Genomic DNA, 24,239 nt, shown 5'->3' with positions numbered 1-24,239 from the left:
TAACCGCAAGAATGATTTGATGCTCCAAACATTTCTGTATGACAACTTATGTGTTGTTTATTGTGCAAATTGCAACTTGTAACTTTAAAAGCTCAATAAGCTGTAACTTTTGATGTGTGTCAAGTACCGTTTATAAGATACAGTTTCTTGTTCTGCTTGAAAGTTCATGTCAAAATACCCAGTATTCAAGCTGACAATACAGTCTCTATGTGTGCAACATCAATTGTTATTATTGACGACTGGATTTTAGTCCGGACTAGAATTTGTTTGCAAATAATAATGCTGCATCTATAGACAATTGCAGGGTGTTGAGAAAGCTCGTATTTTGTATTTCAACATAAATTTGACAGAAGAGTAAGAAAACGTATGTTTTATTAAGGTAGAAAGCGCCTCGGAGACAAATATTCAGACTCTCAAATTTCTGCAATTCTTTTCTGATCTACCACATGTGGGGGCTCATTTTAAAGCTCCTGGAGAAAAAGACCTTTCACTGTCTTAGCTTTTTGAAAATCCAAAATTTAATTTGCCCCATGGAATTAACACAGGAATGGCAGCCATTTTGAATTTCAAATATTGTTGGGTAATTTGCTTCACTAGTTATATACTTTGCACGGTGACCCCAATTTTAATCATTGATTGGGTAAGAGAATGGTTGAAAGTTTCATTCAGGAAAGTTTGAGCAAAAGTGTAAGTCTTTCACTTTCGAGGTGCATACTACCTTAAAAGTAAAACGAAAATATGCTAATCAAAGGTTACAGCTATCTTCCCTGTCAATGAATCTTTTGCGGTGTAAAAATTCAAAACAAGGCCCTATATTGTTGAGTTTTTGTTTATCTTGCGAAATTTTGTAAATATCAGCAGTCCGTTTCTTGGTGAACAAAAAGAAACAAACGACGCAGACATAAAGCATGGAAATAACAAAATGTATTTTCCTCAGTTCATCTTGCTCACTCTTGTATCACATTCCAGGACCAATATATCTGGTCAATTTCACAACTAAGAACACAAACGAACAAACGTCAAATATACTTTAAGTGTACACCTTCATCATCACTGCAACAACTAAAGTGATACTCTCAAAAAATAAGTCACTGTTAAAACTACCCTCTCAAGGTTCTTCAACTCATTTCTAGGATGTATGTAACTAACTAGATTTTCTGTATGCTTCACCTGATAATTCAACGCAACCACACGTCCATTGGAAATCCAACTGTACCAAACTGTTTAATAAATGCATTGATACCACAATACTTTGCTGTAAACTTGAAGTTACTCAAAAAAAAACTGAATAAATTAAAATGATCAAAAGCTAATAGATCACGAGATGACATAAATGTAATTTTTCAGTTGATTGCAAATTTCAGTTTTGATTAAATGTCTTGTTGTGCACAAGAATTTAAGCTGCGAATTGAGCTTGCCTCTTTGAGAGGGCTCTTTTGATCTCTTGGAGACCACAATGTCAGTATCTGACAAGACAGTAATAGAATTTTACTTTAATGCAACAATGGTAGATCAAGTTCAATGTTGACAGATTTCATCTTGCCTGCTGTTTAACTCCGAGCCAGTTGTAGCTAGTATGCTGACTGCCAGCACCAACTTTATAATAAAAACACCTTGCGCATTGCATAAAATTGGCTCAATGACCATTCTTTCCTTTTCGTGTATTCTTCATTTAGTTTCTCAGGAATTCCCTTTTGATTAGAATCGATTTGGCAAGCCATGGAAAAAGTAGAAAAAACAATAACACTTTGATGCGTGACATCATTCTTGATAACGGACGCTTCAGCGGATCATGTAGAACTATAGCCCAACAGTCTAATTCTCATTAAAACCTATCTTTTAAATACAATCGGTTCATTAATTATTGTTCCATACATGCACAGGAAAAAAAAAAATTGAGAAAAGTTAAACTTTTGCTTTTCAGCAGGGTGATGCTAGGGTATTTGAATATTGACCTAAACTCAAACTCTGGTTTACATGTATGTGTCGTCTTGGTAATTGCTCAACAAGCCCTGGAATGCCTTGAAAATCTAAGCCCCACAGTTTCAGTGTTATCCTATGTAGATTTCATTTCTTGATTTAGAAATTGGACTGCGCCTAGGCAATGTAGTCTTATTTCTTCCTTCAACTCTTCAATTTAAAAGTTGGGAATGAGCTCCCTCTGTCTCCATATTGTTTTTTTTTTGCAGCGATGAATGCAAATTTTAATAGGAAACAAGACCCTTGGGAGCCGAGCCAAGCTGAGCTGAGCTGAGCCGAGCTGAGCTGAGCACTTGGCTATCATTTCCGGCAGTTTGCCTGTTGATTGGTTTGCCATCACGAGTATTCCGGAGGGCCTTCAACGCTTGACCACTCTGGCTTTCTTGATAAAGTCTGGTATGCTTCTTGTCGGGACAGTGCGAGTGTACGCTTTCACTCGCAGGTTTCGGTCGTCTGTGAGAAGGACGACTTCTCTCTGCAACATGATGGGGTCATCTGGGAAGGAGAGAAAAATACAAACAACATGATGGTCAAGGACACTTGCAGCTCCCATGGGTAGTTATGACACTTGCATCATACAGTTGAAGAGACAACGATGAGATGAAATGTGAATCAACTGTTACTATGAACAATGATGTGCTACCAGGTCAGTGTGTTTTAATGTGGACAATACCATGACATTGGCACTGTAGGATTATTGGATATTATATTACAGCTTTGTCAAGACCAGTGAATTTTTGTGACGTCATCCCCGATATTGATAATGTATCCAATTATCCAGTATTGTGGACCCCAGATGCTTTCTATGTCTACAAATTGCCTGGAATATCCATAATGTATCCCCCTCCTGGTCCATAATGGACTCAAGCAAAATTTACACTCCATAATGTACTTGGTTTAGCCTTGTGCACTGTGTTGTACAAAGTTTCCTTTCATCCATTATGGTCTGGGAGAGGGTATATTATTGTGCAACTAATAAATACTAGTTTTAGAAAGGTATTGGTGGTTGGTGCAAAAATTTTCTAAAAATAAAAATTCACAGATCACGCCATGTAAAACAAACCAATCCACAATAGTGCTACCTACAGACAAAATATCACAGCAATCTGACTAGCGACTGGCACTTCCTTAGTATTTTCGACTTTTACCCATTTTGCATTGTTCTAAGCTCATTCACATATTTTTGATACTCATTTGAACAATTCATATCTTATGATACACCTACGTGCCAAATTCTATGGCTGTAGGTACTGAATCGACCGACACATATACAGACTGACATACAGACACTGCTTGAACCATAGACTATATGAGTAGTTCCTACTGCCATGATAGTCAAATGCTATGAGAGCTAGAAAGCTGATAACATACTTGCACTATAGTCTTGCCCAACATGAACCAATACAGTGATGTGAAAACTCAGATTCACACCTAGGCTGTAACTTATTCGTGATTTTTTTGAAATGTTTTGTATGTCAGTTGCAAGTTCTTGTTCTACTCCCAAAAGCATGTTGAAACACCTACTATTTAGTTTGTCAACGCAGTGTATATACAAGTAAAATTCACTATTATTTTCTACATTTGAATTGTAGTCCAGATCAGTATCCACTGTCAACTATAACAATGTGGTTTATACATGTACAGACTTTGCTGACAAACTGAATACTGTGTGTCTCAACATGCTTTGGGGAGTAGAACAAGAAACTGTACTTGACAATAAAAACACAGCTTGGTGAGAAAATCATCAAAAGATAGTAACTGGCCCCTCAGCCAATTCCATCACAAATCTAGTTTCATAGTAATTTGAACAAAAACATATAAATACGTCCTTGGAAATCTGCAAACACGGCAGAGTATTGAGTTCTCACCTTTCCTCTGAGGCATGAAAGACTGTGCTTTGTCTTCACAGTAAAACATACAACATGACAGGATCACATCGTCATTGTTACCCTGCAGGAAAAAACAAGCATAGATTTACTTCAGCTTATGTTCTCAATACAGCATAGTCATTCACACACTGGGTCAGCCATATAAATACTCATAGTGGAGGCTATTCTGCAATAGATTTTCTATCTGAATGCCAGTGAACTCTTCATGCCATAAAAAAATTGAAAATTTAAGTTAACAAGCAGATTGATGGGGTTTTTTGATAGAATGTTGATATGTATAGATATTTTTTGTCAGAATGCTAAATTGACCATCACCTTAAACTTTTGCACAAATATTCCAAAGGCTATCAGTTCTGAACCATCTGTTGAGAGATTTTGTAATGATTGGAAATCATTATGGAAAAATTCAAATGTTGTCTTCTCTTTTGAGACAATCAGTAATTTGCGTTTCTGATATTGACGTAAACAGAAGGAGAAATTTTGTGTCAACCAACAACATATTCCTAATCAATAAACACGCCACAGCTCTTTTTCCACTGACAACCCAGAAAGCTACCAAAACATTGTGGTCAATATTACACAAAACTCACCGTTTTGCCTTGAGGATCTTCACTTCTGAATGCAATCGTATCCAGGACAGAGCCTCTACTGGTCACGGCCCGTATTCTGTTGTTGTAGAGCTCAAATTCATCCTCCAGGTAACTGATAGCGGCTCTAGCTCCTTGCTGGACTCTGTTGGCATGTGCAGCATTGATATACTGGCCCTCTCTGCTACCTTTGGCCAGACCGTCAAGTTCATTTATGACTGTGAAGTAGAAGAGATGTATGGTGTGCCAGGATCCAATGTCAGTGTCAATGTGAAAGACTGTGATGTTTTGATATGGACTTGGGGTACGTAGCTCAAATGTACATGGAAACATATTTCAAATTTAAATTTAAAAAAATTTTGCTATGTGAATATTGTAAATTTTGCTTTAAAAGTAGAGTCAAAGGCAATTAAATACAGAGTTCGGTGATTACACTCGATTGTAAAAAAGAGTGAATCTTAAAAAATGTGTGATTCATTCCAACAAAAATGCCAGGATGTAGGTCATGAAGAGGTCGGGAAAATGACCAATTCTATGGTACATTGCACAGTCGCCATGGCATAAAATTGTGTCAGAAATGCCTATTTTGAAAATGGTTGTTGATTGTTAGTCTATTTCAATAGATTTCACTTATGGTACTTTCTTTGTCAGTCTACACATGTACAGGCTGAGTTGACCAGCTGGATACTGTGTATCTAAACATGCTTTGGGGAGTAGAACAACAATCTGAAGTTGATATTAAAAACAAGCATGGTAAAATAATCATCAAAAGATAACCCTTTCACCATTATGGTTTGGCCCAAACCCATTGTTATTAATGGTGAGTGTGGATCAGTTCACAAGGAATTGGGGGTGCACAGGGTAATCATAGAATTTTGGTACAACACTATTTTTATCTTAAACCATGTTGAAAGAATACAAAAGAAAGCATTTAGGGAAATATCTGACAAATGAAGTTGAACTTACCAACTAAAGGCACTATCAGGGTATATCTTTTACTATCAACAATCATCTGTACACCTTTGAGGTGATCAATAAAACAATTGGTATCGGGGACTATGTACACAGGCCGGACTTCAAGTCGGAATGGGCGGGCCTTGCTGTGGCTCTCAACAACAGCCTGAAGAGAGAGCAAAAAATATAATCAAGTCATCTAAATTATAATGATATCACATTATATTGTCCTGGAGCAAATGTCACTGCAGTGAGGACATATATGTACGAGAGTGCTGATAAAATAATTGACATAAATTCCTTTTAAGGTAAAACACACCTTGAAACTAAAAGATTCAACTTTAAACCATTGTCTCTAAAAATCAAGAACTCAGGCGTAACCACGGGGAAAAAATCAAATTTTCAATTTTCACAAATTCAACATAGTGAAAACTTTTGGTAGAATGCACCTTGGGGACAGATATTCAGACTCAAATTCTTACAACACTCTTCTGGTCTACCACTTGTTGGGCTCATTTTAAAGCTCTTAGAGCAAGAAAAATTTTCAACATCCTAGTTTTTCGAAATATCAAAAAGTTTTTTTCCCCATAGAGTTAAAACACAGGAATGATTGGCCATTTTGAATTAAAATATCAGTAAAATGTTAGGTAATTTGTTTCTCTAGTATCAAACTTTGCACGGTGACCCTGATTTTGTATTTTTAATTTGGTAAAGAGAATGGTTAAAGGTTTCACAGCGGAAAGTTTGAGAAAAAGTTTTCATCCTTTATTTTCAAGGTGCATAATACCTTAATTTATTTCACAAGCTTTACAAAAGCCATTACAAGCAGTATACCAACAAACTACTGTAATAATAAGAACATCCAAATATCTGTCCCAGGGGAGCATTCTGAGACACAAACAGAATCTTCTAAATCACCTGGATGTGTTCTTGTCTCCTCTTTTCTTCCTTGACACGTTTCTTAAGAGCGTCTTTCTGTGCCTTGAGTCTTTTGATGTCATGGGTGTCTGTGTCATCTTCAAAGTCTTCCTCATCAGCGCTGCTCTCAATGATAACATCATCTTCTTCCTGAACACACGCAAGAACATTACTTTGTGTTATCACTCCGTCAAATCATCTTAATAAACAGCAAAGATTCAAAAATGTTTTGTCTCTACTGCAAGCTGTGTTCTCTAGTATGATTTCTCATGATGTCTGATTCATACAAAAATAAATATCTGTCCAAATATTCATTTCTCACTGTACAATATTTGTCTACATTTGTTTTAAAAATCATGAACATAATAGCTAACAAAACCTTTGTTTTAGTTGTTTTTATTTTTTGGCTCAGTTTCTCTGAAAAAATAATCACAAAGTTCAGTGTTATACCACATGACAGACAACTGTAACTGTACCTGAGATAAACTGCTGCTGTGGTCTTTCTCACTGTCTACTTTCTCACTCTGAGCTCTGGTTGGAGCTATGGAGATGTAGCAACGTTTTTCCACACTGTAGGCCAATAGAGGGCTCTCTTGTCCACACAGGTATTCCCCAAACATCAGTAATTGAGATATGCGCACACAATCTTCGGCTAAAACCTGAGAGGAAAGAGACAAACAAAACGTAAGTGTCTGGGCATTACATAACTAAAAACAGGTTTGCTTTTTCTTAATATTTTTGTGACCACTAAATGACCAACAATACATTTCAGGGTTTCTCTATACAGTTAGCAGGGTTCTCCACAAGGGGATTTTTAGGGGTGGACCACCCTCTGTTTTTTGGAGCAATCTATTCATATCTTAATAACTATACAATTGAATATATTTTCATAACAATATAATATGCAAATCATGCATTGTTATGTGAATTTACCATCCTACCAAGCTGTGGAGAACACTGCCGTTAGCATAAAACAACATAGTATGAATCATCTTCGTTTCATACATTGTGGTCACAAGTTTTTATGCAGATTAAACAATCTCCAACAAAGGACATAACCTTCCAATCTATATTTTTATTGACAGGACAATTTCAGAAATTCTGTTAAAAAAGGCGATGCCAGCATTGAGGCACTTCTGTCATAATTGATAAGCACAAATATGCAACTAAGGCATTCTCAGATGGCAAGCTTTCTGATCCTTCCAAAGCTTGCATTAAGCACTGAATCTCATCAACTCACCTGCACTCTGCTTATTCATGTAACACAATCTTCTACCAGAACTAAACCTTTTACTTCAGTTATTTTAATCTCAATTTTTCAAGCCATGTTCACACCAAAACTGACACAGAGACAGCGATTGCACATCACGACAAAACTAACTCCAAAGCAGATTCACACACATACAATGCACATAGTCTCAAAGCATACCACGATATCTTTGGTAAGACCACTTACCTTGTCTATCTGTTTATCAACATGACATAAATCCAGAGGCAGAGTCAGTAATGGAACAAAGCCAGACAACATGGTATCTTCAGGTAGCAGAACAAGGTCATAACCTGTGTGTACAAGAAACAGACATCTTGTAAATATTATACAAGGCATTGTTACTATCTTTTAAAGACATTTTATTGGGTCAGTTTCATTGCTTGACAAACGGTCATTCTATTTTTATGTCGGGGGGGGGGGGGGGCGTGTTGAAGGTGCTATTCTATTAGCCCTATCACTTCCAAATGTTGGTACGACCCTATTGTTTTCTGTGGTGAATTTGGACCTCTGTACTGGGCAGGAAGGGAGAAAAGGCTAATGCAACTGGTAAATGTGACAAGATCTTGTAATGATTATCAGATCATCTCTGGTTCTGCAGTCACTGTGAGGTAAGTCATACCAGGGCTATATACAGAACATGGCATACTAGAACAGAATGTAATATAAAACTCCTATGTCAGAATCCAAATATTGAAACAATGTCAAAATGTACATATGTTGTCTTTCTAGAATAGAACAGTGCAGGACATTGATTTGAAAAATTAAAGTCATACTGCTGCACGTATGTACTTTGGCCAATCATCTCTGCTGTAGTAGATATATAAACTGAACACACGTCGTTATATATGGTCTGTTGTAATCTCAGTAGTAATGAGTCTGTTTCAAGAACTATGAATATGGATGTCAACTGATTTGATTACCTTCTTTGGGTTCAGATATCATGGTTACTTTGGATGTGTCAACAACTTTAAGAGAGTTGAAGAGTTCTGCCAGGGAGTACCACACATCCACGGATACACTGCAAAACAACAAAATATACAAGACCATTAGAAAACATTCCAATAATATCATAAAAATATAACAGAAAACATCCAAAGAATATCTGTTTATCAATATTAATATACATGACTTCTTTTTTGATTTAAAATTATTCCCATGAATTAAAATTTTCATATTTCTATACTATAGCTCATGTATGATGACTGGTAACATCTGAAACCCTTGACTATGACAATTATGGCTATATATCTTACTTATGTTGGGTTTTTCTCCCTGGATATTTAGCATGACTGTTGCTGCAATGTTTTGAGCTATATGTACTCAAAGCAGTGTAGTCTCTATCATTCACAGTACCAATGATTGATACAGACATGTTTTCTGGAGGCTTCTTGAAGGCAAACTCAGTAAAGCATTCTAATATCAATCCTGTTGGAAGAATGGCTGATTGGGTGGGGAGGGGGGTTCTCACCTGTGTTCGGGGGCACAACAGTCTGGAGGTGGGTTCCAAAGCTGTGGATGGCACACCATCCAGTCTGTCCACACCTTGATACAGGGTAGGTACTCATGGAGGTCTTCACCAAGAAGGCCAGTTTTGTTGTCAACGTTGTTGTCATTTTCTGTGAACAGAATGTGGACACATTAAACCCTGCACATTAATAATGCTACAAGTGTGAAAATCTCTGAACGCATTGCAGAGCACCGTCTTTGAGTGCCAAAGTAAAATTTTGTTGTTTTCATAACATATTATGCAAACAATTTATTTCAGATCAAGACAATTTTTTTTCAGATTTTTCCAAAAATGTTGATCAAAAACTGTTGCAAATGAAAAGTTCTGACCATTTCATCCAAAATTATCAAAAGAATTTGGTGGGAAATATTATAGCACTCAAAGGGTTAATCTAATTTGACATGGCACTGACCTAGATGTGTTCTCATTGGCTAAAGAAAGTCTTACAATCAATAAACGTGTACAGCATGGGTATAGAGAAAACAAATGGTGATTTCAAGAAATCCTGAAGTACTTTGTTCAAAGTTGCTAGCTGACGTTATCATAAGGGTAGTCCAGTCATTCTAATGAAATCTTTTCTGTTAGATAGCCGGTAACTGAATCATAATTTGAGACAGGAAAAATTCTACTTTAAAACTCAAAATATTCACAAATTATCATAAAAGCTTGGAAAATACAGTGATTCTAGTATGATACACCAGTCTTACCCTTCAGCAATTGGACACATCTGGACACAATCAAACCAAACATATCAAGTCCAAGTTGAATGGCTTGTTCTTGTATAAATGATCTCACACTTTCAGACACTGGATCTAATGAGGAGGACAAAAAGGAAGAAAAAATTTCATGATCCAAAAAAAAGATATTCAATTGCAAAGGGTGAAAATTGTAATTATAAACTTTTTGGCTTTTAACTACAAGAAGAAGATTGGTGATACTGACACTCAATAGGTCAGTCAGGTCATCATACTGATATACGGAAATAGTTCCTGATTCCCGTTCCTGTCTTTGGACATTATTTTTGGTATTGTTGCATTGTCTGCGTAGACAGCAACATTGATTGACATCTTGAAGCAAGCTGAAAGGGAAGTTGTCAAGCATCTTCTGCTGTATTGACACAGTGTGAACCAAATTAATAGTCATTGTCATCATTCGAGTTCATGGTTATTTTAACCCTTTCACCACCATGGTTGGGCCCAAAACCCATAGTTATCAATGGTCGGTGTGGACCTGCTCACAGGGAATTGGGGGTGAACAGGTCAAAAAGTTATTTCACGTTTGCTAGAAATAAACAAAACACTAAGAAGGAGAGAGAAACTTTTGTTGCTTCAAGTGTTCTGATGGCATATAATTGTTGTAATACTTACCTCTAAGTGCAGTGTTATGTACAGCAAACATGTTTATTGCCATTAACTGTAGTAACCTAGTGTTGCCTAGTGGAGATGGGGAATGTTCCAGCAGAGCCTGGAATTCCTGCAGCATGCTGAGAGCAACCTCTGGAAATCTTTCCATCCTGTGATGATATCAGAGACACACTATCAAAGCTTTTTTCTGTTTTTTTGTTTCTTTAAATTTGGAACCTTCACGAACATAAAAATACTTGATTTGCATTAGTAACAAACATTTATATTTTTTTCCTATGTGCTTTGATATTTTCAACTAGAAACATGTGCATGAAAGTGTTATCCACTTAATGTACACACTGGATATGTTAATGTTTGTATATGTCATGGGAGTGATTGGGTATGTGACTAAACTACTGATTATAGATGCGCTATGTCCTAAAGGAATTGAAATATGTCAGCCATTCATATTTCAGCATTTTTAGTGAGTGTTCATAATTGCATCTCAATTTTGCCTGAATTCTGTTGGTAAAATTGCAGTTGTTGAGACTGTAATTCCATCATAAAATCCTGCATGCGTTGTCGTAAACTTTTCAACCTTACCTAAAGCTCTGACTACACTATTCATTTTATTGATGCAATAAGGCTGATAAAATCCATACTCATGCTGCTCATACAACATATCCTAACCATCATAATGTTAACTTTGCATCAGTTTGCTGGACAGTGACACTTACCCAATCTTTGTGAAGAGTTTGCCATGGATGTGAAGAAAACTAAGTACAAATCTCTTGTTCAGCTGTCAAAAAACAAAAACATAAAAAAATGACGTTATAATATAATGTTAAACACCACAACACAACATGGACATTTGATATGCTGTACACAGATGTCATAATATAGTAATATAATAATACAGTATTAAATTGAATGAATCATTAGTCTTCTTTTGACTCAGAAAACAAAGAACACACATTTTGTTATATAACAATGGGCATACTTGAAAACAGCAACTGTCAAGTATCAACATTGAAATCATGCGATTAAAATACCACTTCATACTGAACAACTGGGTTTGTAGCCTAGTTTTATTTTCACTCCTTGCAAAAGGCCTATTCCATTCAAGAGTAGGGTTGGTGTGGAGTGACAGACGGAGGCGTTACCATGTCCTCCTTCCCAGCAACCGATGGTAGACTCACCTCTACTGGAGACAGTTTACTGAGATCTGATTCGTCCCTTGGGTCACCACCAGTGTTGGATTCCTCCGACTCCACCTGTCCATCGTGAGTGTACCATACTTCAAGACGCAACGGCATGTCATCTTGCATATTCTTGTTGTGTCTCTGGGCTGGAGCATTGCGCTGTGACGACTCCTCTTTCCGTTTCTTCTCTGTGTGCTCTGCCTGGTAAAATATTGTTTTTAAAAGAAAACACATGATCACAACAATGGCGGTGATAATTACCATGATATAAATATCCCGTTCTGGATCACATAGTGAGTGACGTTTGCAAGGGACTTGACTTGTACATTGGCAATTTTAAATTGCAGAGTCATAATAAACATATACTTTGTGATCTGAACAAGTAAAAATACACGGCTATCTGTTTCTATTTTACAGAACTACAGCACGACTACGTTAAAATCTTTTAGAATTCACAGGATTGAAACATCACATATTGTGTTGTCACTTTCTTCTACCATTACTTTGGCTATTACTAGCATTTTTAACACATTAAAAAAGATAAAATAAATTAAATAAATCAAAATTGCACATTTTGTTGATTTTTACTGTAATTTGAACACACATTAAATACCGACTGAACATAAAGGTATGATATGTTTCTTACTTTTCGCCTTGCCTCTTCAAACAGTGTCATTAGACTTTCCCTGGCTGAACCAAATGGATTGCTTGATGCAAGACTCCTCATGTAATAGTATACTGCATCCAGTTTCCTCCTCTGTGATAAACACACCACAAAAATCATCATATTACTTATCTTAAAATGCATTGCAAGGTTTTCAGTAAAATATACATTTGGAAAGTGGAATAAACCCTTCATGCTACGCAATACATGGCATCACATTTCAATTTTTATCCCTCACTACAACATTAATAAATGAAACAAGCACATCCAGTCGACTTTATTTCAAAAGAGGCAGAAAGTAGTCTGCCGCAATATACATTAACGGGAATAGTAATGTAATTTTCTATCATTTACCAAATCTCTTTGTGATCAAGAGATTTTCATAAATAATGCTAGGGAAACAGATTTTATCACAACAGTGAATTCCATTGATTTTGGTGTAATAAACAAGTACAGTATATTTCCTACAATATTCACTTAAAAGATAATTGACAATTTTTTCACAGAATACATTGCAACATTCTGTGACCTTACAGCAAGTTGGAAACTATTTGGATGAGAATTATGTGCAACTACAAGTGATGAAAAATTTGGTAAAGTATTTTGAAGAATGGAAAACACACAAATCAAGTGGGGAGTAATACTATCATGCTACACTTACACTGCTGTCTGACGTAACAGCTTGTGGCTTGTGGTTACGACAACTCATGCAGAGACACTAAACCCTTTTCTAAATGTATCAGATGAAATCCAATATTTTAACATTCTATATTGATGTGTACAGAGAAGCTTTATCAGGGATAAATTTATGTCTTCCCCTTGGAGCTAAATCGGCCAAAAATTTTCTGCAAGTATCAACTTTCATATAATTTGTTCTGACTTACGGTGTAGACAGCCAGTATTGCGAGTTGATTGTATGGTTTGCCATTCTTGGGAGCAATCTGCTGGGCTTTCAGATACCAACTGAAAATAGGATATATGGTTCTTACTTAGACATTTCAAGCAGACTGATATCAAATCGCAGATAATGCATTAGCTGTGGCTAAAAAACTATGTACTGAAACAAATACATGTAACTAGCTAGCGAAGCCTGCCAATGATTTGGAACACATCATCTATATTTTCAAGTATCATTTCCCAATGGCTCTAAATAGAGTTTGTAAATTGACGAAACTTCATGAAAGACAGCAACCGAAAATGAAAGATTTTTACTGAAACGAGAAAAAACATTGCATGTACACAAAAACTGGATGTTAAATGACATGAAAATACTTACAGAAATTGGAATGTAAGAAAAAGCAAAGTGTTGGCAGGGTTCTTTTTGATGGCATTTCTGAATGCCAGTTTTAGCAAGGTAAATACAAACATATACACATCAAGCAGAAAGATGCATGTAGAATCAAATATTCAATATTATATGATACCAGTATATTGATGGCGCAAATACTGCAATCTGATTGGTCAAGACATTAAAATAACCATGCTATATTTGCAATATAGGAAGGTTGGAACAGGCACAAACTGTCTGCTACAGAAAAATTCCCTTTTCGACATTGCAGGCCAGAATTTTGATTGAATTTTATGATATAGTAGCAATACACCATCTAAGCAACGGATAGACCACTCAATTTTGATCAGTCCATATGTGCATGCGCTATTGCTTGTGCACATATGTTGTGAACTGGTCAAAATCTCGTGGTATACCATCGCTGGGTGTGGCTAATGTTTTAAATATAAACTTTACTATAAAAGAGACCAAATTATGGCACTAAACCACCTTTACAAAAGATATAAGGACTTTATAAGTAGGTTTATATATCGTTGCACAAAGTAATGATTTATGGCCAGGTGTTTGTTCGTGTTCTTACCTTCTGGCTTTGCCATAGTTGCTGGTTTCATTGGCCTGTTCTTTGTATCTAGCCAAGTCACCCAGGTATATCATGCACTTCTGGGCATGAATTATGCCAAGTTTACGCTGTGAAGAAATGAAAAAATTCAAAAATCTGTGTGCCTTTCCTTTGAATGATGTACACCTTTCACAGATACCATAATACAATGCATACTGTAAATCATATAATGAATATGCAAAAGGTGAGACGTGGATATGAGGTCACTTTTAACTCTTTGAACGCAAAAGTCAGTTTTTGTCACCTTTATATAACATACAGTAGTCAATTTTTCTTCAGATTTTTGCCATAATTTTGAAAAAAATTGTAGTCAATGAAATGTGATGTCAATTTGGTGCTAAATTATCAAAAAAAATTACAGAATAATTCATTAAAATCGGTAAAATGTTGCTGCACTATATCAAAAATTTTGGCGGGAAAAGGTATACAGTCACCTGTAATCTAAATATGCCCATATATGGCCAAAGGGGCGTTCCTTGGTATTCAAATGCCCATGTGAGGGCGCTATTTTTAAAAAGCGGCCACCCGCTTAAAATCTCTAATTGGTTAGATTTTTCCTCTCCATGGTAACTGTGGCAAAATTGGAACAGGTGACAGTATCAGTCTACGATAACGCCATAAAAGGAAAGCTACTTAAATATTCATGAGTTAACTTATTAGCCAATCAGTGAACTGCTTTTGGAAGCTCTATAACAATTTTACACATATCTCCAGAAAGGTCTTTCTGTCAATCATGTTGACTGGTGGAAAATAACACAATCTATTTCTATGCATGCTTTGACCTTCGATCTTGAAGCTCACCGCTGATTTTGATAATCAACCTCTGCATTCAGGCTCTATGCGGTCTTAAAGACGTGCTACCGCCCGTTTTAGCGCAAACAACCATGGTAACGATCAACTATAGGGTTAAAAGTCACCAAGACGATGCCTTTAAAACAGTCTAATAATTATGGTGGCGCGCTGTAGCTGTCTGTCTTAATATTACTCGCTCGCCTTTGGCGCTACGCTTGCAATCCCCCCTGGTAACCAGAGAGTCCGGCCAGTTGCGAGCTCGGCCAGCAGTGCCGACCAACTCAGCCAGTGGGAGAGGTTGGCTTGGAGAGGTCAGCCACTTACATTTGATTTTGTATATATTCTCTTCACAGTCAGCAAATTCTTTTATACGCATGCCAATTGTAGTTTTTTGATGTTATTTTGTTGAATATTCAGAAAACATCACGAAGAGGAAGACGTTCCACTATGAAAAAATCATAGGTCGGCCTCAGCGTTTCTGCAGAACGCGAGTAGGGCGTACGATCGAGAGGCACAACGTCAGTGTAGGCAGTGACAATAATCGTTGATCGTTGGATGAATAACGTTTTATTTCATGGTTTGATGGTATTAAATTGTAGGTTTAAAGGAATTTTTAATGGAAAGCAAAACACGATGTACCACACTGTGCACATGTGCGGCCGATGTCATCGTGTAGTTAGCATTGAAGCAAGGAGGTAGCTCCATGGTCACGATGGTAGAAGGGAGTTTGCAAGCATCACGCTCATGAATGACATAGACATCGCTTTCACATAATAACTTTGGCGCGACCTAGAAAATATGAGAACACTGTCGTCTTATCACATAACCATACTCCTACTGGCCGAGTTCGCCTATTGGCGGACTTCTCCAGCTGGCCGCGCTCGCAACTGGCCGACCTCTCTTGTACATGTTGTATTCGATCCCCCCAGTCGTATGTGCGAGAGACCACATCATCACTCCAGTTTTCATGAGTTTCTGGGATGTGTTTGTGTGTTCCTGTCATCCAATGTCCAGTCATCATAGCTCAAGAGTAGTTACTCTACCAGTGGCCAGCCATGCCACGGCCACTCCACAAAACCATGAACATGCTGGTAGTATATTGCCTACAGCACTACGCTGCTGCTGTCCTAGCTCTGCATGGCAGGGCTGTGTGTTACCGGCGTTATACGGCCTCGTATAACCCCGGTAACACAGCCCTGCCATGCAGAGCCTACTGCTGTCCCACGGTGAACAAGCATGACGATGCATGATTTGCCCACAGGCGCTGTGCTACACATTTGTCATTTACTGGGCGATATATTATCATAAGTTGAAAATATCAAAAAAGACTTAATATCACATTATATATGAGAAACTTGATTGAAATTTTACATAGTAATGACTTCTTAGTAAGGATTTATCGACGTTCGCAACCCGGAAGTAACTACTATGAATTTACTGCGCGTGGTATATACGATCTCTGATTGGTCAGAACGACATAAATATTAATGTTTTATTCAAATTTGCCAGCTCCTTGTATGGTGTTATCGTAGACTGAGTATACCAGTACATAATGATGTATGATAACGTATGATAATATGGACTGCTCACTGATGCAATGACAGGCATTGAAAACAGGGGTTACTATAGATGGTTGTTATATGTCATTATAACTGAAGGTTCATTTCATAATAGGTTAATTGTTTCATAGTGCATGTGTCAGGTATAACAATGCTTCCATTTGTGTTAGCTCTAGTTGCGTGTTCTGACTTCAAAGGTGTTACCTTACGATTAAGTTATATTGTTCAGTGATCAGCCGATTAAAATACCAAAATATTTAGTACTGGTGTATATAGTATGTCACCATATAAAACCTGCGAATGTTTGTTTTATCTGTCTATATTTACACTAACATTTGTTTTATGAAAATGTTTGGGTCATTCTAGAAGAGAGGTACATGTAGCTTGGGTTGAATGTTTATGCATAGAGAATAAGTCTGTAATTGTACTCTAGGATTGTAAAACATGCCTTTAAGGTTAGGCCCGCTTGATTATAGGTTACTTTTGTATTGATAATCACTTAATGTAAACCCTCAGTCAATAACAATAACCAGTTAACCAAAAATACTCCCTTTAAATTGATCTACAATTGCTATTGATAACAATGGTATTTGGCAAAGCCATGATGGAGAAAGGCCAGTGTTCTCCACAGGTTGGAAAAACAGAGGGACAGCCAATTTACATAACAATGCATTATTTGCATAATCTTTTGTTATGAAAACATATCCTATTGTATAGTTATCAACATATGAAAAGATTGCTCCAAAAAACAGAGGGGTGGCCCACCCTTGTGGATAACCCTGAAGGCTAAACATGTGTAATACTGCTCTTCATATATATAAAAATGAAATCGGAGTATATTACCCCGTGGTTGACAATTAATGCAAACTTACAGGTATACTTCTTGATGTGACATTCTGGAGGGGATGTCCTCCGGTCAACTCGGCCAGCTTGAAGTGATAGGTTTCCTGAAGTTTGTTCAGTAGGCTCTCATAGAATGTTGTTCCCTGTGAGGAGGGGCACACAAATCAAAATGATACACCTGTGATAGATGTCATTAACCCAAGGCTTCCATTCTGACAACATGAATTACCGGTATGTCAAATTTATGCATTTGCCTCTACTATGTGAAATGTTACCAATACTAGTGCTGAAAAAAATGTAAGATACATGACAATAATGGCATGGTCAATTGAAATTCGTCGACCGGGCAGAAATTTGTAGAAAGTAAGCAGGATTATTTTGTAATATGGAGCCTTCAGATTATCATATATTTACTTCTTTGCTATCCTATTGGAAAGTAGCAATGCAGCGAGTGAACATACAGAATGATGGATCCTTGAAAACAGTTATGAGCAGAGTTTTTTGTTGTAGAATGTATGAATCCAATTTAGTAGATGAAAGGGGACAGAAAAATGTACACATAATAGAGTGATGTTTTCACAGAGAACTGTTTACTAGTATTGGCCTGTTTTACCGCCTAACATTGCTAACTTTTATATACCAGTGGAATCAGCTTCACATTATAAACTCAACAGTACTTCAACAGCTATGGTTCCTTTTTTTATCTTTGCACACAGTTTCACCAAAACTTGTTGTAACAACATTTCCCAGGTATCTTTACCTGATCTAAGAGTTTCAGCAGCCGTTCTTTCATTCCCAAGTTTTCGCCTTCTTCATCCTGTAATTGCTTCCTGAAAGACTCAATGACTTGGTGATAGGCATTCTTCCAAAGTTGCAGTTCTACTCTCTTCTGATCAGCTATTTGCACATCCAGCAATATTATCCCCTCATAGACTTGCTCTAACTCCATTCTGTCAATGCAACAACAAGACAAGAACAAGATGATCAGGGTATTTCATCCAGTTTTCTCACACGGAGTTACAATCTGCAACTAAATTTACTTGAAAGTGCTTGACGGGGATAAATGCATATCTTCCACAAGTTCCTTTTGGTTCAATAATTTTCCTTTTGATGGCTATCCATACTCTGACTATGGCTGTTATCACCCTATTTTTTAAATACTACAATCATAGTTAAAATTGATTGCTGTTTTGAACCTAACAGTTTGTCTTCTTTTACCTTCTCACAGAATATTTATGAATACCATTATCATATCAATATGCAAACACCAACTTTACAGACACAATTGTTATAAAATGTTGAGGTTATTTTTGCAATTAATTTATGTGACACATAACTGTTTAACTTAGAAAGTCCTTGACCAAAGGTCACACATTTAACTGGCAAACTTCTTGTATTCAAACTCAATGGATATTTAAAACCTACAGCACATAAAGAGAAAATTTGGGTGAAATAATTTCAAAGTCAGGGGTAGTATTCACAGTATGACTCAGCCTGATCATGAATCATCATTGGAAATATATACCACTCACTATGGCTGTGATATTTTGAAAAGCAACTATGCCAAATGTCATCCGACTGGACACATGCAGATTTCTATGTGATTGATCATGAGAAATATATCCGATGAGCAATTCACATAAAGGGTTATACCTACATTAAAAGGGGAAATTACAATAGATTGCAGATCTGCTTGGATATTTTTAATACATCAAGCCTAATACATAATTATTTGCTTCTATAAACTGTACCTGATGATAAATTCGCATTCAAATATAATTTCAACAAGTATACCTCATTTAACGTTAGTCATACAATACTAATATTTAGGCACACACCATTACCAAGGCAGGATTACAAGTTCAAAACAGCACTACGGTTTTATAAGATGTTTTTGCAGACTTGTAATATACCATTATATGTCCATTTGACTGAGGTTCAAACCGAGTTTCTTACGTTCATTTGTCATAAACGTCAATTGTATTGCTGCATGCTATGTGTCCTACAGCATATACAGTAATAACTGAACATTCCATTGCTGTCTCATAGAAGATCTATTTTAGATAGTTATGCAATAATATTTAAAAGTTGAATTTGTTTTTGTGCTATAATTTGACACTTGCACAAAGAAACTACCTTTTTAAACTTTTTTCCACCTCATTTTGCTTGTTTAGGTGTCCAACTTTGTTATAAAATGACAAGGTGATTGGGTATAACCATACTGGTGTAAAAGGGTTCAACAAGACTCCTGTTCTTATAAAAAACATTTTAAGGTGCAATTAGACTTTTAATAGATACTTTCAAAATGTGATATTGATGTTTTCTATACACAACACTACTTTGATGCTTTTTTAGGTTTCCCTGTTTTTATTTGTAACACTTTATACATTTCTTATGGATTTGTAAAAATGTTGATCTGTGAAACAAATTCATTTAAACACAAATTAAAAATGTCTTGTTATTACATCACCATACATGTACATGTACATTTAGTTCACTTAAGGTGCAGGCTGGATAGCCTACAGACATGTGCATACACGTCACAACATGATATAATATATTGAGAATTTTTCCGCTAAATTACACACACCTAATACTTCACCAATACATTAATCGTAATAAAGTCATCAGTCTGTGGCTAGTAAAGGGTATGGCTTCAATGATCTACATGTATGTAAACACTGCACCACTTTAGGATTATGTGTGTATTAGGACCTGATGTACAAAGTATCTGGCAAATATTCAACCCTCACTGTAACAGAGCGCTACAGCAGCTCTCTTAATACGAGAAAGAAACACACAACTCCTTATTCTGTCAAGAACACATTTCATCAGCAGGTCAAGTTAGTTAAAAAAGTGAAGCACAACATGTCCCATATGGTGCATTGTAACAAATAATTGACATTTGAAGGACCGGAAAACACAGATATGTAAGTATGATTGTTACGGACAATTAAAGCTGCTGTAAAGAACCGAGCGACATGGGTGAAAATACATATAGTTTTGGCTCAATACTGCTTTTTACTGACTTGGCAGATGGTACTAATAAGTGATACTGTCTGGCAGGAAAAAGGATTTAACACAGTATCTCTCCAACACCATAGCTATCCAGGAGAACATCAAGAAGCATTGCAGTTCACATCTAGCCAGCCTATGTTCTGCCATGCTAGACCAGTGACTGCAGACAACCGATTCTGAATTTTATCCTCTTTGTCCTCTTTACTTCCGCAGATTTCAGATTATCTCACAAGAGAAAAATCTATGCAATCAATAGTGTCAAGAAGAAATTGAAACGCAAACATAAACATGAAGAGATTACAAAACAAACAAGACCTACCTTAACCTGAAGACAGCATCAATGCTCTCTGTACCATGAAATCTCCTGGATAAGATGTTACTTAGTTGGATTTCCAGTGGCTTTGCCTGATTGAGAAGTCTGAGTGCAGAGTCTTGATTCCTGGCTTTGACAGTCTGGAGAACCACATCATCATCCCTGTGATGCTCACCGTAGTGGGCTTTTCCGTGATCATGGAATGATGGGCTCCCTGCAGGAGGTGGATAGTAGGGCATTGACCTATCTGCTTGTTCGCCCCAGCTCCTATCCCTGTCGCCTTCACCTGTAGGATTCCCATACCCTGAGTCATAATATGGATATGAAGGTTGGCCCCGATCTGGATAGGTTGGTGCACTGCGGTAGTGTCTATCTGGGTAGCCAGGTTCCTGATATGGCTGTTCTCGACTCAGTGGTGGAAAGTCTGGATAGTATTCGCTACGCTGATATGGTCCGGGAGAATGCTGGAATTCAGATTCCCTGGAATAATTCCTGTCAAACTCTGGATCGTGGAAGTGGAGCTGAGGGGGGCTTGGCCTGTTCACTGCCGGCTTCTGCTGCGGTTTGCTCGGATCCCACAGCCTGCTGTGGTCTGGTGCTCTACCTCGACCTCTGTGACCTCTGTTGGGTTCATGATGTGACACAGGAATATGTCTATGACTATCACCTGTGGGAGAGCTGCCAAGCTGAACACTCTGAGGCAAATGAATGATACCCCCTCCTTTAGCAGTAGGGCTTGTTCCTTTGAAGGATTCCTCATAATCATTTGAGCTCCTCTGTTGACTTTCTCTCGCATGACTCTTTGGTTCTCTTCTATCTCTGGCCTTTATTGGTCTGCCAGTCCTGTTTCTTTCGTTATCTGCAGGCACTTTCACTTCCCTGACATGGTCATTGAAAGTCACATTCAGTCTACCTTTCCTGTGATCATCTTGTGAAACTTCCCTCTCAAAGCTTGGTTTCCCATCTGTCTGATCCTTCCTATTAGGCCTGTCTCTGGCTGGTCTGTCCTCTCGTCTTTCATCCCTGGCTCTCTCTGATTGAGTCCCATGCTTCATGCTAGCCGACCTAGAGCCTTTTGATCTTGGGGAATGCGCTTGTGACTTCTCAACCACTTCTTCTTTACCTTTACGATGCGAACCTTGATTCCTTTCAGATGAATATTGTTTTGTTTCCCTGCATTGTTCCAATTCATTCCCAGTCTCTTCTTCCCAGTTTTCTGTTCTTTGAATGATGTAAGTTTGTCCATCATACTCGAAATCATTTGCGTCCTCTTTTGGGTGGCTCTTGGCACCTTTCTTGCCTCTCTTTGGTCCTGCACGTTCTCTTGTTTGATTTTCCCAAGTCCCCATCAGGGGAGGACCTACATCCATCATCTCAGCTTCCCAGTCTTCATGGTGAGGGATAAAGATGTCCTCATTGCTGTTCAAGCTCATATCACTGCCAGTGCTTTCTGTTCGATATCTTTCATGTTTGTTCCTCGAGTAGCGTTTTGCAGACTTCTTTCCAGACCAATCATTAGGTTTGCCGGGATCGCTGATATCAAGGGCACTGGATAATGTGACGGTGATCTCTCCCACTGGATCCATTGCAACTTTCCTGCTTTCCACGTCACCCGATGGAATGGATGAGTCAGACTTCCGGGGCTGGGCTTTATCCTGATCTTGTTTTGTCTTTTTTGGAAAGTCCTGGTGTGATCTATTGACCTTGGCAGTAGCTCCCTTCTTAGAGTGATCTTGCTCTTGTCTATCTCCAGACTCGTCACTGTTATCATTCTGCTGTTTGCCAGCTCTGTGTGGTGCTGTGTACAAAACTCTGTCGGGTTTCTTAGATTTCTTGCTGTCTTTTCTCTCTGTACGGTCTACTGTAGGGCTGACCGGACTCTGAAACCCACCACCATTGCCATCTTTGTCTTGAGAAATTTTACTTGGGTCACCTCTTCCTTTCTTCCTAGATTGAGAGTTTGTCCCACTTACATCGTGAGTATTTTTCTTGGAACTGCTCTCAGGACTTGTGATATCTTCTCTGCTATCTCTAGCCTCATCAACCAAAGCTTCTGTTTTGGCCTGTGTTGTTTCATTTTTCTCCCTGTCATCATGTTGAGAAGCAACATTTGATTCACTCTTTCTATTACTCAGTCTGGTTACTCCTGGTTGATAGAAGACAATGGCCGGTCTTTTGGCCTCTCTCTTCTTCCTTGCATCTTTCACCGACTTGTCATCAGTCTTTTGCATTGTGTCTTCTGCAAAGAAAAAATATGTACATGTGAGGATCTTTGTTTCCCTGTAGACTTATAGCTTTAATGAAATAAAAGAAAGGAGGATGGTTCCTTGAAAAAGTCACATTAGCCGGGAATCTAAAAAAGAGTTGCACCACAGTCCCTCCGGTTGTACGTACCCTTCAGGAAACTAACATTTGTGATTCTGAAAAACTACAGAACTTCATGTGAAGACAGACAAACTTGAATATAGTATTGCAATGTGGAACAGAATATCACGCTCGTTGTATCTGCATAATATTGCATGGCAGAGGATCTGATATGTGCCATTTCACGGCAGAGGATTGTAACTATAAAGTGAGCATTTTAATGTAACACATTACCGATACCTATTAATGTGGACAACATATATATAAGTAAAGGATATTACCAGTCAATAACAATCAGCCTGTGTAACAACAAATCTGCAGTTTTCGCACTGCAGCAGTCTTTTGTCACCTTCATCACCATGTCTCCTTATTCCAATAACATTTAGCTTTTTTAAGAGTGACAGGTCTATCATGCAAAGGTAAAACGGCTGTTAGCCTTTTGAATGGGCCCTATTGCACAGGACTTCCTTATAATAACTGAAAGCAATGTATTTCGCAAATACATGAACCGTTCTCGACGGACTTGTCGAGTTCTAAGTTTTAAGATGTTAGGATGGAGAAGAACGTCTGATTGTTGACGGACTTCTTGCAAAATCGCGTAAACAAAATAGATTTGTGCACCTTTATCAGACCATGTTTCGTTTCCCCTTGGCGTTTGAGTTGACACCGCGCTCATTTTGAGTGTCCTATACAAGTAAGATCACTGGAAGTACATTTAGCAGCTGACAAAAATATATCGTTAGATTCGCTTACCAAGAAATGTACGAAATACTATTTCGTATGGTTATAAACGTCGGAGAGAATGTGCAGGCAACATACGTACGTACGTGTACGAATGGTTATTATGACACTGGCAAAAATAGTGATATATAGCCTTATTTACGTCGACGAAATCGTCGTCGTCTACTCTTTATGCAACCTTCAGGCTGAGTGTGGAATTATCTAGCTTGCTACAAGCATCAATACCAACCTTTTGGTGATACCTTTGACTTGTGCTCATGCCGTTTATCTGCTATTTTTCGTAGTTGCGATTCGGTTACCCGTACAACATCAACATCGGACGCCATTATGAATTTCAAAATTGCGCAGGTGCGAGAATCGTCTATTTTCCCCAAAGGGGTGGCAGCTC

General features: G+C 37.7%; 1 protein-coding gene across 1 annotated transcript; it reads right to left on the bottom strand.

Annotated features, from left to right (window-relative positions):
• Positions 1 to 902: 902 nt before the first annotated feature.
• Positions 903 to 24,232, bottom strand: LOC139145338 (telomerase-binding protein EST1A-like). Its single transcript, XM_070716443.1, has 20 exons — positions 24,081 to 24,232; positions 20,753 to 22,985; positions 18,176 to 18,365; positions 17,445 to 17,558; positions 14,183 to 14,289; positions 13,199 to 13,277; positions 12,297 to 12,407; positions 11,648 to 11,851; positions 11,186 to 11,247; positions 10,473 to 10,618; positions 9,813 to 9,917; positions 9,067 to 9,214; positions 8,519 to 8,616; positions 7,785 to 7,888; positions 6,805 to 6,987; positions 6,329 to 6,478; positions 5,423 to 5,576; positions 4,460 to 4,674; positions 3,849 to 3,930; positions 903 to 2,475 (listed from the first exon to the last, which is right to left on the bottom strand). Exons 1-20 carry the CDS (start codon positions 24,175 to 24,177, stop codon positions 2,339 to 2,341), a joined length of 4,719 nt encoding a protein of 1,572 aa, XP_070572544.1. The 5' UTR covers positions 24,178 to 24,232; the 3' UTR covers positions 903 to 2,338.
• Positions 24,233 to 24,239: the final 7 nt, after the last annotated feature.

Source organism: Ptychodera flava, chromosome 12, assembly GCF_041260155.1.
Source record: "Ptychodera flava strain L36383 chromosome 12, AS_Pfla_20210202, whole genome shotgun sequence".
NCBI lineage: Eukaryota > Metazoa > Hemichordata > Enteropneusta > Ptychoderidae > Ptychodera > Ptychodera flava.
This window is presented reverse-complemented; position numbering and strand designations above follow the sequence as displayed.